At 40.4% G+C, this 18,156-nt stretch overlaps 1 protein-coding gene across 3 annotated transcripts in view; it reads right to left on the minus strand.

Annotated features, from left to right (window-relative positions):
* The window catches only part of LOC146651313 (E3 ubiquitin-protein ligase SH3RF3-like), a 115,100-nt gene that overhangs the window by 19,521 nt on the left and 77,423 nt on the right, over positions 1 to 18,156 (minus strand). For all 3 annotated transcript variants that reach the window (XM_085385081.1, XM_085385082.1, XM_085385080.1), the window contains exons 3-6: positions 17,016 to 17,111; positions 6,507 to 6,815; positions 5,799 to 5,914; positions 2,982 to 3,152 (exon numbers count right to left, since the gene is read on the minus strand). In XM_085385081.1, coding sequence (XP_085241207.1) covers positions 2,982 to 3,152; positions 5,799 to 5,914; positions 6,507 to 6,815; positions 17,016 to 17,111 — 692 coding nt within the window. The remainder of the gene's footprint in view (positions 1 to 2,981; positions 3,153 to 5,798; positions 5,915 to 6,506; positions 6,816 to 17,015; positions 17,112 to 18,156) is intronic.

The following is an 18,156-nucleotide window of genomic DNA, read 5'->3' on the forward strand; positions in this document are numbered from 1 at the left end:
TTTGCAAGCTTCCCTGTCAGTACTATTACCCTCTGTCAAAGTGAAAAATTCCAGTACTATTATCTGACCGGTGGATCAGCACGAGAAAGTGTCCTGCTGTAACATATATGGCGTTGCAGACTGCTCATGTTTCTGTCTGCAGAGTGCTGAATGGCAGAACAGTGAGCTGAACATTATTGACGCAGCGGTATTCACACAATTATGGTTGCCCATCGACTTCCCGTCAGACACATACAGAGTTATGGCTTTCTCTCCCTGTGTGTGTTTTTGCCAAAAGAAACTGCAAAGTTATCCACTGTTTCTTCGACACACTAAATTCAACTGCTTAAAGTGTGTGCTGGGTTTAACTCAGGTCTTTTAGCAGGCGTTTTTGGCCTTACTTATAAGTTTGAAGATTTCATACAAAAGAGGATTTTTTTCCCCCCAGTATGAGTTCAAGATCGGAAATGAATCCGGCAACACAACAATCAAAAGGCTTCTTGGGAGTCTTATGTTTAATCACATGCATTTGTTATGTATACTCACGGTTTGCATTAACCAGGATAATGAATTCCACAACAAATATGCAAATATTCAAAGTGAAATTTAAATTTGCCAGTATGGGCCACCTGTGTAGCTCTAAAATAAACATGCATTTATGTGTTTGATCAAGTCATTGTGTTTCTGTGTGCATATCTTTGGCAGCTTCTCATTATCATACTGAGAAATTTCTGAGCTGCACTGCAGACAAAGGGGGGTGGGGGGTAGGGGGGGTGTAAGGAGGGAGGAAGGCAGAGAGGGAGAGAGTATGCTTGCGTAAAAATAACAAATTGCCTCTCATTTGATTACTCGCCCATCCTGTCTTTCTCTCTTCTTGGGATTGCATAATTGCAAAATGTGAAGCAGCCATTCATATCCACTGGAGAAGGACACCTGCTGTTTTTGCACCCGTTTCATGTCTTTGTATCATTTTCTTTTGCTTTCTCTTCCTTCTTCTCTCTCCTGCTCCTCCTCCTCACTCTGTCAATTTCTCTTTCAGCCATCTTCTGTTTGAATTTCTTTCCATAATTCACGCCCTTCTTCACCTTTTCCTTTGTCAAACCCATTCTATTCCCTTTCAACCGTTTTCTTCTCCTCTCACATTTTGCTTCCCTCCATTCGCTTTCCCTGTTTATCCTGCATAGCCTCATCATGCTCTCCAGCTTCTCATTACCTTCCTCTCTCTCATTTTTTTGGCTCTCTTTTCTTCCATTACTGTTACTGTGCCTTGCTTTCATTTTCTTCTCTCCTTTTTCTTGACTGCATCATGGAGCGGAATACAGATGAGATATAAAGCAACTGAAAACGTTTTAATGCATATGGGAATAATGAGGGTAATTAAGTTGCAAAATATTTCAGCACACCATTTTTACTGGTTTATTTGTTTTGGACAGCTACGAGAAGTAGCTGTACTACTAAGTAACGACGAGGATGGTAATTATAATAATGACGACAGTCGCAATGATCTACGGTGAGGCTGCGGAAGCCAAACACTAGAACGGCAGAGCCAGTAGTGTCGGACTGGTTAAATTTTATGATGTATTTAATTTAATCTTCATGTAACAACATTGAATTGATTAAGAATGGATTAGATCAAGATTAAGACATTTTTGCACTACACTTTGTTTCTTCTTGTCTTCACAGCAATATACAGTTTCGCTCCTAGCAATGGCTTCCCAGATCATACTTCTGGTAAATGTGCTGGCTCGACCTAATCATTTTGGTGGTTTTTGTAGCCACGTTGGAGATAATATGCACAGATTGCACCTTTCTCCAACTAAAGCCCCCCAAAATTACCTTTTTGGGTGTGCCTTTGTGATGAGAGGCAGCCTGAGTGCAGAAAAACACATGTGCAATTGCCATGCCATAATACCGGGCAAATTGCACATTTCAGTCTGCAACTAAGTAATGACTGCAAAAAAATTACACAGTAAATTACAACAACTATGTTGATGCTACCATTCACATTGCCTTTGTGAGAGGACAAAATTGGGGTGTGCGTCTGATTTGATTGCAATGCTGGGTACATTAAAAAAAATAAGAGGGCAAAAAGGCTTTAACAGGGCATAAAGAGATTAAAAATTTAACTCATGTGCCCTCTGCTTATACTGTGGAGAAATTCAGTTGAACTTACTTGTCCATCTTCGGTGAACGAGATTAACTGTACTCTAAGCTTCATCACCACAGCTGATATGATTGGCAGTCATAATAAGAGCTAGTGGAATTCTCTAAAAGCTAAGGTGCTTTAATTGTACCTTTATTACTTCTTTAAGGCCCAGCATAACTAAGACTAATTCAAAAATCAAACATAATGCACCATTTGGGTGTTCGTGAAAACAAGCCATCACCAGGTAAATGACCACTTTTACCAATATGTTGAACCCACAAGTGCACTATAAACTTTATGCTGTCATAAAATCTGCTTGTTAAGTAATTGTTGTCTTGTATGCAGCTCTTTGTACTGTGGATTTAGAAAAGATTATAGGCTCTATTAAATTGATGAAAGTGAAGTTGATGTAGCACAGCATAAGATACTTTTATTGCCTTTTACTTCAGTCACAGAAGCTGAAAGCCTTGCCTTAATAAAGGCTAGACTTCAAATGGATTTTCCACTCAGCAGGAAGAGAAAATATAAATGGACACAAGGGTGAGTATCAAGTCTCGATGTGACAACCATTTCATTTCACTTTACTGTTTTGCTTTTCAGCTTTGGTAATGAAGTAAAAATGCTCAGTGTGGGGTCCCAGTTTATTTAGCTTACATCAAACAACAAGGTAAGAACACCCGGGGTGGGTATCTCTGTTATCTGTCTTCAGAACACTGTAGTTTTACCACAGCAGACAAGTGGATGGATGGACACATCTCAACAACATCTGTCATTGCATAACTAAGTTGCCAAGTGTTCATGCAGTGGTAGTTCTTTCACTATTTAACCACATGCATGCAGTACTTTCCGCTCTCACCTGGACACAGGAGTGACATAGTTTCCCGGGAAGACGCCAGAGGCAGCAGTTCTCAGTGACGTGCCTTTGAACCATCCGTCTTGACACTTCTCTGTCACCCGATACATCTCCCCTTTTCTAAGCTCCAGCTCGTCAGCCTTCTGGGGTTTGTAGGCATATAATGCCAGGTATCTGAGAAAGAAAAGTGACAAGCTGCATTGCAAAAGCGAGTCATATAATAACAATATTTAACTCTAAAGGAAATCTTGAACAACTGTTCACCTAATTATAAACTCCCACTGGACATCTTCTTCTTAAAGCATGCATGTGGATTACTCCGAGTGAACAGCAGCAATTCAATCTTTTAATAAGGCAGTGCTGTTTGGTCCTTCCACTATAAATCCCCTGTTTTTGCTGTATATTTCATGTCTGTGTATTACTGTCTCCTTTAGAAATAGAGGGAAGGAGTGGGACTGCAAACACGAACAGTTGTCAACTACTGGTTTAAGTGAGACTATGATTATCACCCTAACACTGCAAATAAATATATACATGTACAGCATGTATAATGTTTTACTCCAAAAGTTGATTCTGTTCATCTGGATGTAGCGTTTTCAGTGGGAGAAACATTTCATCACTCATCCAAGTGACTTCTTCAGTCTCAGCTGACTGCAGGTTTCCCCAGTCTTATAAATAGTGCATTTTATGAAGGAACTGAACTCCCAGCCCATTGTTCCTTCAGTGGTGCTAGTTTCAGTCATTATGTAAATGCATCGTCAATGTTTTACCTTTACTTATCCACTAATGTGTCTAAGAATTAATTCTGTAATGCAGTTGTACAGTTGTTGAATACTAAATAAGAAAGAATATATTTAGACAGATCTTACAATAGCTTCAATTTACTGTTATGACAATTTGAACTATAAGACAACAAAAACACTGTTAAAAAAAAAAGAAAACATCAAAAGACGTAACACCTTTTTTGCATACTTCCTATTTTTACAGGACAACACTTTTTTTCTGTCTGAAGGACCAGTGTGACCACTAGAGGTGAATGGTACACTTTGCCATACGTGTCTTGGTTTATGTGTTTACACACACATTTATTGATCAGTGTAGTATTTTGAAATGTCCTAAATGTGACTGTATATTGAGTTTTGTGGGTTCCACAACTACTACATATACATGATATCCCGGTACCGGTGCTGGAGTGCACTCATAGTTGTGTGGTGCCAGATTCCAACAGAAGACGATAATACCGGAAAGTAAACAAGTACTATATATGCTGCCTTCCCGTTTCCATGGTAACAGATGTAGGGACTGTCTTCAGTCTCCCCATGGCAACAGGAACAGTTGCCAGGTCAAGAGGAAAACGGCCGACCTCATCAGTAGTATGAACTCACTCCGGATGCACGTGTTCATATTGTGTGTGTGTGTTTGTGTGTGTGCGTGAGAGAGCGCACGTCTGAGTGTGTACCTACTACTTGGAAAGTGATATTATTAAATCTGACAATGTTGCTGTATTTGGCTCACATCCTGCAGGAAGGACACCGGTTAATAGTAAACAGCACACACACAGGCCATCGCACACACGCGCATACACACACGCGAACTTCTACTTCTATACAAGTGAAGATCTTCACTGGTGTAATGTTGTTCTTGGCACAAATGTATGGGTTTCTTTTTTAACACAATGTCTTTGTTATTTGTTTGAAGAATGATTTATAGTAATAATAAAACAAACAAGCAGATACAAATAAATCCTACAAAATAATACAATAAAAAAAACAAAACCCCTAAATGTCCCAATTCCCAAACACTGACACTTTAAAAGTTATACCAAAGTAAACACTTTTGCTGTGGTTTACACTAAATAGTCAGTTTTTCTGTTCGAGCCCAAAGCTTTAGAAATTCAAACTTTTACAAATCTCTTTTTTTTACCCTGAAAAAATAACGCTATTATCTTTTTGTAATTTGAAAGAATATTGAGTTTCATTAATGTCTGTCCATTGTTATTATACTATAGTTCTAATTCTAACCTTTTATGGCGCGCAGACTAAGCAGGTGTCCTCACTTTCCAAAAATATCCACACCCTCAAGGTCTCACTCTCAAAATTGGTCCATGCAGCAATGGAAGCACAAGAGAACAATCACATGCTCACCTTGAAGAGACCTTTATTTTCCTAGTTAATTTGTTTGTAGGTTAGTTATGTGGTAAAACTAGGTTAGCAGTGGCACTTCCCCAGGACTGCTGACCACCTAAATTTTCCAAAGGATTCAATGTAGTTTTTTGTGTTTGTGTAAAGCTAAAGTCTCCAACTGCAGCAATAAATTACTTTATCATGCACATCCTAATGCATAACACCTCTTTTTATGTTGCAATGCATGCAATGTTAGTGTGATAGTCATAGTCTCACTTTTTATGTCATAATCTTTATGACAGAAATCTTTTTTGTGTGCATCTCTCATCCCTCTTAACATGGTCATTTTAATGAAATAACAAAAACCTGTACAGTAAAATGCTGTTAAGAGCCTTGTTACGAAACACTGACGTAAGCATCGCACAAGTGAGGAAATAGCATAACAGAGGTGCAATTTTCCTGTCTGGGGAGAATTTCATCATTGACCAGTGGAGGAGCGAATGTGCAGAGGTGGTGGAACACGGCCAATATCTCAGAGCACAACAAAGGAAATATTTTTAACGCTGCCAACAGGCGGCTTGTGAAATCAAGCTTGGATCTGAGTCGCACGTATGCTGTGATAAACAGAATGGGCAGGTGGAAAAAAGAGAAAAGAAAGTCACAGCTGGGTGAACTCACAGCACTGAGGCATACTCACATGTTGAGTGGGAGCTGAACCTTGGCATGGGCCAGCAGCTCAGAGGTTATGGATGCCACTTTGGGGGGCACCAGCACCCCTGCCGAGGAGGGAGAGGGACCTGGGGGAGACGCATCCTAAAGAAATGCAGAAAGATATACAATGAAAATGCCTACAACCCACATGCAGATTTACAGTATACATGCTGGGTATTATTCACAGAATACAAACTGAACCCACGTCTAAATACAACCAGAGGCAGTATTTGCAAGAGCAATGCGTCTCTAGTGAAATGCTGTAAATAAGAGGAATGATTTTATTTACATGGAACTGGACGAGTAGGTGATTGGGGAATAAGTTATTAAATCTAGAGTAACAGAGTGACTGAAGTGAACTCTGGTTTGTGAAATGCAAGCAATGCCTTAGAGGTGAAACCAAGGAATCAGCAGGGGCAATACACTGGCTGATATTAGTTCCCCGCAGATATATTACATGCCAAGCAACGTATTTGTTGACTGCTGTTTAACTAGAAAATGCACAAAAAATCCAAGTGATTTTCACTATACACTTTTTAAATACAAAACAAGCATAGTACTTGTACATAATGGGGCCACATTACATCTAATCAAGTATTTTCTTATGCTCAAACAAACTGATTTTCCCTGATATAAAAGATCTGCTGCGTTCTGTAATTATGGGGTCTGTGTACATCACAGCGTTCGCATGCACCTGGATGCGTGCAGCCGCTCTGGGGTCAGAGGAGCTGATGAGGACTGGGTGGGAGATCTCCATGCTGTGTCTGTTGTTGAGCTGGGCAGCCCTCTGGCTGACGGATAGAGCGGTAAACGAATGGCGCTTCTTGGCGTTCTTCTTTCCTTCGCCTCTCCGATGGCCAAAGCCGTTTCCATTAGACGGGGACGCGCTTGGTGAGGGCCCGGAAGAGCAGGGGCCCAACGAGGCCGGCTCAGAGCTCGGACCCGGTGCATTAGCTGGTATAGGTTTGTCAATCTCCATCAACTGCTTGGCTGTTTCATTTAACTGCGAGGAGAGCAGAGGAGAGGAGAGGGGGAGGGAACTATGAGAGAGAAGACGTTCAGGTGTTCGATTTCAGACCTGAGTGGTTCAAGTACATCTCCAGTACATTCAAGTGTGTTTGTGTGGCTCTCTTGCTGCTTGTTCTTGCTGGCAGCTTTTCAGACCAGCAGCACAAGAATCATCACTTACAACAGCAGGTCTGGTGAGACTCCCTCTGTGTAACACTTTGACAGTAGCTCAAACACACAGATACTCAAATAACCCACAGAAAGGTGAGCATTCACTTTGCTTGCCAGAGTTTACTCCTTTTCTTCTCACCAATAGATGGTCTTGTACATGTTTCAAACATTTATTTACAGAGTATTTCCAGGAAAAACATTTTTTTTGGGGGGGAAGACACAATCAGCCTGATTCACTAAACAGGGGACTGACCTGCAGAGTGTGGGGGCCACCTCCAAATAGCGCTCATAGGTGTCGTTAGCTGGGTGATTTACAAAAGCTGTGTTGTTTTCTAAACAGGTGCAGTCGGCTCATTTCAATATAAAGCACAAAAAATGAGACATGCTGCTTTTTGGTGTTGTCATGGTCCTGGGCCATGTGGGCCCAGTATTCTTAGTTTTCATGTATTTTTGTATTTCGTTCCTTATTTAGGCCATGTCTTCTGAGTTGCCCTGTTGTGTTGTTCCCTAAGTGTTTTCCCTTCATGGCTCTCTCCCCCCTGTGTGCCCTCTATGTATTGATGAGCCCTCGTCTCCCTTTGTGGTTGTTTCATGTTTCCCCAGCCCGTTATGTCTGTGTTTTCCCCGTGCTCTCTCTCCTCCTGTCAGAACCTCTGTGCCTCTACATGTCATGTTCAGTTCACCCCGCCCTGTCTCGTTATGATTATCAGTGTCACCTGTGTTCCCCGTGTGTGCCCACTTTCCTCGTTTACCCTCTGTGTATTTCTGTCTGAGTCTCCCTCTGTTCGGCGTCGTGTTCTCCCTCATGTTGTGTGTAATTCTCCCCGTGGTTCGGTTCCCTTGTACAGTTCATGCTTTAGTTTTCCCAGTTTTAGTTTATTTGTATTGCCTCCCGTGGCCAGCAATAAAGCTGTGTTTTTGAGTTTATCCCCGTGTCTGCGAATCTGCATCTTGGGTCCTTCCCCTGCCTGCCACACAACGTATCATGACAGGTGTTAAATATTGGAACAATTAGCAGGAAATTATGTGCACAGTAAATCACTTACTTTGCTCTATTGATTTAAAAATTATCCTCCCTATAATTTGCACCTTGAAAAAGGAATTCCCAGAAATACGTATACAACACGGTTAGTGGCATAACCCCAGTTTCCACCTCTTACACGCAATCTTGACACTGCACTCTTTTGTAAATACCATTTTTCTGTTGTTTTGGTAAAACATCCTTTTAAGACATGGCAAAAATGAATGAATCCAAAGCCTCATTAACTGGGTGATTAAAAAAAAGGTTGGCTCTGTGACTCTAACATCTGGTCAGAGCTCTGGATTTTAATAATGTGTCAATTTTATTTATTCATTTTTTTCAACCAGAAATCGATGAGAAAGAAACACCTACTTTATTTTTTTTAACTTTAAGGTAGAAGAGCTCACACTATCGGTGCAGGTTGTGGTCTGTTTACAGACAGTGTGATTTACCGGCAGAGGAGAAGATGCATCATTTTGTTGAGGTAAAGAAGGAAAATAATTCGAAAAAAATAAGCCAATAAATTACGAGTGCAAAGTATCAAATTCCAGGTTCCCTTACAGCTGATAAATAATTTTACTTATTAAATCCTGATTTATAACAGTTACACATGCGATACACTATATAATAGAAGTATTAGACGTCTAAATTATGGATCGCTGTGCTGGGAAAAAGCACCAGTATAGGAGGTAAAAGCACCTCTGTAAATCTAATCAATCTTGATTATTTGTGGTCAGGCACTGACCTGCAACAAGAAGTTTGTTGGTGTAGTCCTGATCATTGCCGTTTCCTACTGTACTCAGTATGCATCATATTATCAAGGAAAGAGCAAAATGTGTTTATCAACATAAAAAAGTAGTGAAAATATGAGAATGAGTGTTCCATAGAAATTGAATTATGTTATGTTATTATCTGTAATACTTACCAAGCGTTGGAAAACCCCCTATATGAACTAATCTGATTGTGTTTTCTGTGGACGTGAGCACATATTTGATTGCAAATGGGATTACTGAAAGGAACAATTTGTATTTTTTGACCACTATGGAGCTCTGAGGTAGTTTAAGCTGGCAGTGAAGTTGTTTTACTGTCACACGTTGCTTGTACAATCCAATTAGTCATCCAAGCAATCATTACAAGAACCTGCCGCTCATTAATTCTTCTTACTCCGGTGCTTACGCTGCTTCTCTTTGTTACTGAAGTATCTGTTGCTTGCAATTCAACCTCCCTTCGCCTCACTCAGACAGAAACCCTGCAGCTTTTACATAAATACTATATACGCATTATGACCTGAGTATTTCACTTTTGTTACCTCAGTGAAAGTCTAACATTTCCGCTTCACATTTTTCTTCAGTGTTAAGCAAGGGTCTTTAAAGTGCTGCCTGCAGGCCAATGGCAGCCCATTGTTACATGCTGTGCAGCCTGCAAGCATGCCAAAGAAAGACTGTACATGTACATGTAGTTCATCGGCACTTCATGCCAAATTAAGGTATGACTTGGCACAGAACAAGACCAAAGGAACAACTCCTTTCAATTTTAACTCTTGTATTCTAGTCATCAAAGCAGACTGAATATTTATAAGTTTGAAATATACAGCTGGGCTCAGAAATATCTATGAAGCAGTGAGTTTCTAACAATAAATGTCTGAACAGAGAGATGACATATAAGCTAACGCATCTGATACATTAACAGACATCATCAACTTTGGCATCCTCCAACAAATTCCCTGAGCAACCCCTGGAGAGATATGTGTGGTATATAAGTGTGTGTGTGTTGGAGAGAGAGACTCAGACAAAGTGTGTACAGGGCCGCCCTGTCTGGGTTCAGTGTTGGTGATGTTGCATTTCCATTTTAATAGATATGCTAATCAAAGCCAAATCATATGCTAATGAGCATGATGGATTGATGCTGCAGATATAACTCAGTTTGCTCTCATGAGGTTGACTAGAGGACACACACACACACACACAGTCAGGAATTCATCCAACACTTTCACTAAGTGACTTACACAAACACATTCCAGTTACTGTCTGTGAATGCAACAACTGGACGGATACACAGACGCACATACATTTTCAGCTGTTCCACTGAAAATGGCGCATTAAATGACAGAGGGTGCATGTCGGTGTGTGTGTCTGTGCGTGTTTGAGTGAAAGTGACAGAGCCAGAGAAAAGAGAGCGAAGTTTTGATAGGCGCAGTTCTTCATTTGGTGCTTTTGGCTGAATGAAATCTCCAAGGTCATCTATTATGTGTTGAGCTAACTGTAACGTGTACCTTTTGGAGAGTCAGTTCCTCTCTAGGGGTAATACTGAGACTCGAGCTGATGAGCTGATATCTGCACTGCGAAAGGGTAAGCCAGCAGGACACTTGCATGTACTAGCACAAGCACACACACACAGACACACACACACACGCAGAGAACTGGTGGCAGACATGTGCCAACTTCCTTTTGCTGCAGGGATACATAAAAGTGGAAACTCTCCACAACAAAAACAGAACAAAACAAAGGAAGTCCCAATATGTCTCCCGTTACCATCATTAAACTTAAATCAGTCATTGTCATTTAGCACAAACTTATGCACACTGAGCTCACATCTACCTGAAACCACATCAGCTCCTTCAGCTCCTGCTGCAAACTTACACAACACAGACCAGCCCGCTCATTATATATCCACTCAAAGTCATGTCGGGTACAGTATATTCAAATGCAAAGCATATCTACTCCTTTACATCATCCACCCTACTGTTCTCAAACATTTAACCCCCCCAAAAAACCCAGGCACATCCAATAAATCCACCCAAACTTACCGAATCAAACGAATCACAAATTTAACGATACATTTCCTGCAGTCAGTAAAATTAGATAGTTTCTGTCCTCTTGTTTTAATTCTCTTTTCAATACAGTTGAGATTAGAAATAGAGACGTGGTGATGCAAACTCTTGCATAAGCTCTGAAAGACCTACAGACATTATCAGATAACACGTATATAATGAAAAATTAATTATTTTGGCATGGCTCTTAACACGTGAAATGTACTGACATGAAAAGATTAGAGCACCCGGCTCTGCACGGCTTCCCATGCAATTAAATGAATAGTTTAAAAGAATAGTGTCAAAAAATAACACCCTTTCCCTTTAGGGGAGATCTACTAATGCAGAGGGCCCCAACAAAAAACTCAAAGCTTTCTGGCAAAAAAAATGTTGATACAACTTTTGGTGCAAATTGGTGCAACATCAACCAGCAATGCAAGTGATCTGGAAGTGGTATTTACTTCATATCCAGTAGGGCTGCCACGATTTGTCGACTAGTCACGATTACGTCGACTATCAAAATCGTCGACGACTGATTTAATAGTCGACGCGTCGTTTGAAACTTTGTACGATCACAAAAGACGCAGGAATAAGTGGCAGGATTTAAGAGTGTAATAACGGACTGAAACAGAAGATGGCAGCATTGCATGTACAAGGATGTCAGCTACCGTTAAACCCCAAAGAAGAAGAAGAAGAAGAAGAAGAAGCAGCTGTGTCCCAGAATTCATAGCGCGCCCAGCGCAGTTTCCAACAATGGCGGCAGCTAGTTAGTTTTAATGTTACTCTTATTATTCTTTCTGGGTCACAAAATAAACGTTTAACATATTTTCAGGCGAGAATGTAGCTGTGCAAACCTCAAATATCTGCTCAGTTTATCAAGACACCGCATATTTTCAAAAGCGCTCCGACGTTTTCGGAGACATCTGTTACCCACTAGCTCGTTAGCGAGCCGGGGGCTAGGCTCACTAGCGCCGTGAGAACACCGGACTCCCCGCAAATCGTTTTCAAACCCACCGCTGTCTTTCGCTACTCAGGTTAAATATATATGAGTCACTTAGATAACTTAAAATGTTATTGTTTGGCTTTTTTTTTTAGTATTTTATTTGTTCCTGAGTAAATCGGTTTGTCTGAGATTAAAGTTATAGTTTTTACACAGCTGAATAAACGTCAAGCAGACAGCTGATTATCAGAAGTGTGAGATGCTCCAGAATATACTCCAGTGTCCTGTTATATTTTAGATAGCAAGGAGTTTATTAATCTTCACCGAAACAATCTGCAAATTGTCTTTATTTTTAGTTAGCACAGACCTTAAACACTTAAAGCTGTAAGCTAATGATAGTTATATAAGAGCAGATGCTGCTGGTGCAATAAGCTGTACGTTTTATGTCTAATGGATGATGATCTGATTAGTCGACTAATCGCAAAAATAATCGGTGACTAGTCGACTATCAAAATAATCGTTTGTGGCAGCCCTAATATCCAGTAGGGCAGACACACAGGGATCTTAGTATACTAAGTCAGCTCATGTCTGGCATTAGAATCTATCTCCGCACGGTTCTTGAGTAACCTATGATTGAACCTCACCTTCCCGCCTCTGTATGTGAAAACACAAGCATATTATTTCTGTTTGTCAAGCTCAAATAACAGAGTCACGCACAGGTCAACATTTGCAAATGCACACTCTATCTGTATAGTATAACAGACTTCAAGAACCAACCTCTTACCCACAATTATTTCCAAGCAAATCTAAACCAGCCGTGACCCTTTAATACAAGTACCCGAGATATTAAACACATCCACCTCAAACCGCTTCATTTTTACTAAACACTTTGATGACACCATTTTTAATTCACTCTAAGCTTCTTTTTAAAAAAATCTGCTTTCTGTTATCACAAAAAGTTACCACAAATCCCAGTAATATCTGTTAGAACCCAACAATATGATCTAAATGGGCTGTAATTTTTTCTTGAGCAAGCGGCCAACAGCCTTATGCAAAAACAAATAGCTAATGACAAGCTGTGGGTAATCAAGCAAGTGCAGGACTCTGCCAGACGCACTGCTGCTTTGCACCTGCAGTAGGCACGCCACTTGAGTAGAAGGTCCTTTTAAGTGGCTCGCAATGATGTAGCAACTGCAAAAACAATTTGCCCATATGTGGCTCACCCCACCTCTCAATGAGGTCTGAGTGATGGGATGTTATTGCATCTTTGTTGCATTAAAATCTGGAGCTGTCTACTTATGATTGGATCACTCAAAATTAATGTTAATACCTGGTCTGAACAGGGCCACAGATCGGCAGAGGCTCCAGCTGGGTCCTCCTTATTGGCTTTTAAATGATGACACACACATGCGCGTGCGCACGTACACACATCAAGCACTCACACGTCTGCTCGCACGTCGTCAACATGCCCCTGCACCCCCACTGTGTGAGAGTGATGGAGAGGGCTAAATTATTGATGCATCTCGATCTAATAGGAACCCCTGTGCGTCTGGGTGCGTGTGTGTGTGTGTGTGTATCCCAACACGACTCAGCCTATGGCTTAATCACCATCACCTAAGAGAGTCCTTTTCTAGAGTTGTTAGCTAATTTCAAGGACATTGTGTGTGAGAGATTGTGTGGCCAAGAGTACAAGCATGAGTAGGCTGCAAACCCAGACATAGAGAAAAAATGAAAAATTATTCAGAGAGCAGTATGATTAAAGTTTAGAGAAAAAACACACCACTGATTTCATATACACATGTATATGGATCCTGATTGTAACACATGTGCTGTGTTGTACTACTAAGTGTTTTATATAATATGTGCTTTATTCAGCAAGAAAAAGCAATATAATGTATAAAAGCAGCATATAGGATGACTCCATCCTACAGCGACTTGCCTCTAATCTGTGCATTAAAAATCTGCTTTGACTTTATAAAGAAGACAATGCAGCTACTACACTGCAGCTGAACTCCTGGCACTCCCGCTGTTTTGAAAATCACACACACAAAAGCTCTTTGTAGTGTGGGTGAATCTCCTGACATTTCTGAAGACTTCATCATTTGTTTTGGACAGGTCATGCGAGAATCAGCGTTTTTACAAATTTGTGGTGTCGTAGAGATAAAAAATTGCAAACACACTTGCTTCGGAACTGTTATTTTAATCCAAACCAGAGTTCTGAATCCTTTTTAATTTTACAGCACAAAGGCCCACAAAGGCATTGGACATGTCATGCAATACCATGCTGAAAAAGACGGATAAACAACAGAGCAATGCTTTTAAGTTTCTTTGAATTTAGTACACTGAATGAATGGTTATTAATACAGAAAGAGAGAAAACAGAAGTCCTTGTTTGTGCCCCCAACTGATTTGTACCTAACATAACAGAAACTCTAGGTACGCTTCACACAGGAACATCGAGGTACCTTTGACTTAGTCTACATTTTGGATTCTCTGGTTCGCTCTCGCTTTTTATCACTTAAGTTCCACTGTGTCACACTGTGTAGATTGTCATCCATGCCTTCATTTAATCACATCTGGATTACTGTTTACTTGTCTAAGCAAGGCTTCCTTTGAACGTCTCCAAGTTGTTCCAACGCCGCTGCAAGCCTTCTGACTAAGTCTTCTGACTAAGTCTTCTAAATACTCACATATCACACTGTTGCTAAATCAGTTGCTCTGGCTCCCCATCAACTTCAGACTTCACTTTAAGTGAAAATGACTTGACTTTTATAGCTCTGCGTGGACAAACACTGCCATACAACAGTGAACTTTTACATCCATACATCCCCAGCAGGTCCCTGAGGTCATGTGATCAGGACCTGCTGGCTATACAGCGTGCGTGACTGTGAAATAAAGGAGACAGAGTAGGGCTGGGCGATATGACCCAAAATTCATATCTCGATATTTTTTAGCTGGCTGGCGATATAAGATATATATCTCGATATATTTTTTTAAAGCCATAAAGTAAGAACAAGAAGAGAGTTCTTAGTCAAAGCTGTGTCCCAGATGTCACACAGGCACTTTTATTAACATAGAGCAGATGTACATAAAATTTACTCAAAAATAAATTATGAGCATTTATTAAATAATAATGCTCCATAAATAAAAGAAAACAATGTTGTTTTTGTGCATAACAAAAAGCTCACAATTGTGCAGTCAAAATGTAAACTAAAAGACGCTGAGCACAATAACAAAGACAGATTTCACAGCTGCTCTGTTCCCAACTTGTACTGCGTGACTGACAGCCTGGAGTTTGAAATCCGCTTTGCAACCACGTCTCTTAACAGGTGCCATTTATGGTCCTTATACACAGTAGGGTAATATTACGTTGAAGCACAGTACGTATCACTCCGCGAGGCTCAGCCGTAATCCTCCGACAATCTATCAAGCGGTGCAGCTCCGTAGCTTACCAAAGTCGTACTAAAACATTTTTGACAGATTGCTGAGCGCCGTGTTCCGCATAAAATCGGTTCGCGGCCATCAAGCACAACCAGAATTCATACATTAGGCGCGCTGTCAACTTTTGAGAAAATGAAAGGATTTTAGTCCGTGCAGCACCTCTGGGCTGCATGGCGTTAGCGTGGTTAGCTCGTTAGCGTGGTTAGCTAGCTAACACATTGACGCCGTCCAGCCCCACGCACGGGGCAATGCGCAGTAACTCGTTAACGGAGATTTGCCGTGTCCATCTTGTCGCTTCCTGCAGGTGAAGCGATGGGGGAGGAGGGGGAGTTGTGTTCAGTGAAGGAGAGGCGAGGCCGAGTAACGTTGCGTAGAGACGGAAGTGGACGAAAGAGAGTCAAACTTGCGGCTCCACAAGTATAATTATAACGTAACATAGACTATATCGATATAAAGGATATTGTCAGATCTTATATCTCGTATAAAAATATATCGATATTTTTTAAAAACTCGATATATCGCCCAGCTCTAAGACAGAGCTTATGCAACAGTGGCGCCACCGAACTCTGGAACGCTCTCGCTCTGAGTCTGAGATCTGTGGACTTGGTGATCTCTTTTAAAAGGCAGCTAAAAACTCTGCCTGTTTTTCAGCTTTGTTTTTGGCTAACACTTTAGTCTTAGGTTTTTATTATTGTTGTTGGAAAGCACTTATTCATCTTGAAAGGTGCTATATCAATAAAATTTTACTAACTTGTTTAAAAAAAGACATTAAGTAGAAATGAATGGATGTTTTCAGAAAGTACTTGGATTTCTTTAAACTTTGGTGGTTTTTACGCAAATATTTTAATTGTCTGGCCCAGTAAGTCTCTTGTGGTCGAGCTAAAATAAGGCCGACTGCCTTGCCTGAGAGGAAAGGGTCACTGCAAATCAATACAAAGCTGTGGTGGCGCAGCCCCTCACTAAGACACTTAAATTTGTCACCCGTCTGAAAGTGGTCAAGCCTTAACATCCTGATATGGAAGCATAATGTGGAATCTCAATGCGGAAACAGCATGATTAATGGAGAATAATGAACACACAATATGCCTCCTTTCAGAGTGAAATCCCAGCGTTAATTAATATTAATGCTGGAGGCTTTACAACATTTCATTAATCAGCCAAGAACATGTAGCCATCTCCTCTCACATCCTAACTTTAGAGTGAGCACACACTCTGTGTGTCCCTGCTCTCTGCACTTATGGTAGTGAGGTTATTAAAACCAAAGAAAATAAATAATAGATTACTCATTACCACTGGCAGTGAATTTCGACAAGAGATATGCTTTCACTAAGTACAGAGAACAAAGTGCAGCTGTGCTAAAGAAGAATAGAGTTAATGACTACAGTAGTAGCAGTACCTTTGGTAAAATTTATAACTGAATCGGAATGCAATTTAGTTGAAACCTACTTGGTATCAAGAAACAATAATTTAGTAAAGGTGAACATATTCAGCTTTTTTACTGGCGACTATACTGATTTATCCTCCGCTCGCTAACAAATCTGAACCAGTCAACTTCTTTCTTTAACATGGAAAGCTTCTACTTGTCAGTTTTCGGCACATTCCACAGTAGAAACAGCGTTTTATCACTCTTTCAGTGGACACATGCAAAACTAACTTTTGAAGCCTTCATCAAGTGTTTGATAAAAGGAGATCGCATTTTCTTCCTCTTCTCTTAAAAGTAGCAATGTGGCAATGACAATAGATGTGACAGTGGATGTTTTGCTACAGCATCATCGACACTTCTGCAGTGGGTTTGTGTTTGTATGCCATTTTACCTCCACATAAAGAATTGGGAAGATGCCAATCTTGTCTCCCAGCATGCCTTCTGCCCAGTTCTCATCTACTCGCCTGATTACTGTCAGCACCTCATCCTGGGGAGAGAGGAAATGAGTGAAGCTACAAACACACTCAAGTATACACCGTATACCACACTTCCAGAACAATAGACATTTAACTACTTTTGATATGCTGCAGAAAAAACAAAGTTTATTTGTTCTGCCTTTGCATATAAAGCGTTTATGCATAATGACGTGACTTTTTTTAAAACATGGGCTGCTTATGAAAGCATGATCAAATTATTCCAAGTGATGCCTTGCTACCTTGTTGAGGTCCCTGAAAATATATTTAATAAATGGCAAATCAACATTTTTCAAGGCTGTTTATGTTTATGTTGGAACGGCAACTCAGGACTGATACAATTCCAGCACGACACACTGGCATCCTTGCAAGCCACTGCATATTAACTACAAACTGTAACCCTTTTCAGTGACTGCAAGCAGGCTACTGAATTCAAATTACTTGAGCTGCTCCCATTTCAAATGTAAAATGCGAGCTAAAAATGAGCTAAATATGACACTCTGCAGAAATATTTAAAATGACTGCCTTAGGGCAAAGTTAAGGTGAATACTGATGCATCTGTTTTTCCTTTTTTTCTACATCTGCGTGCCCAACCCAAACCAACTTTACATCGATCAACAATCGTGTATATAACAACAAAAACCAACAATTTGATGTCAGTTTACATACTGGTTACCAGTAAATATGTACCTTTGTGTACACTTCCATCTCTACATTGTGCATATGATATAATATCACATGTAATATAATAAATATATGATGTTTTTCCCTCTGCTTCTCCTCTCCTCACATAAAGGTCTTGGTTAGACCATTATGGGATGGCAGTGATAATGCCAGCAAATGACTCTGTATTAGTCATACTGAGTAATTACCTCTCACACTGAGAAAACAATATCACACACACTGGTTCTGCATGACAACACGCATACAGAACTCCACGGGGGCACGTGTCTCTGTGTGAATTATGGTCTTGCATGATTTTTAGTTGTTAACCTGTTGATTAGTTTAACCCTAAAAATCAAAATAATGTGATGCCCCAGCATTATCTGTTCTCCTGGA

Source organism: Rhamphochromis longiceps, linkage group LG16 (assembly GCF_057381845.1).
Source record: "Rhamphochromis longiceps isolate RC_006_pf linkage group LG16, R_longiceps_female_GT1.1, whole genome shotgun sequence".
NCBI classification, from domain to species: domain Eukaryota; kingdom Metazoa; phylum Chordata; class Actinopteri; order Cichliformes; family Cichlidae; genus Rhamphochromis; species Rhamphochromis longiceps.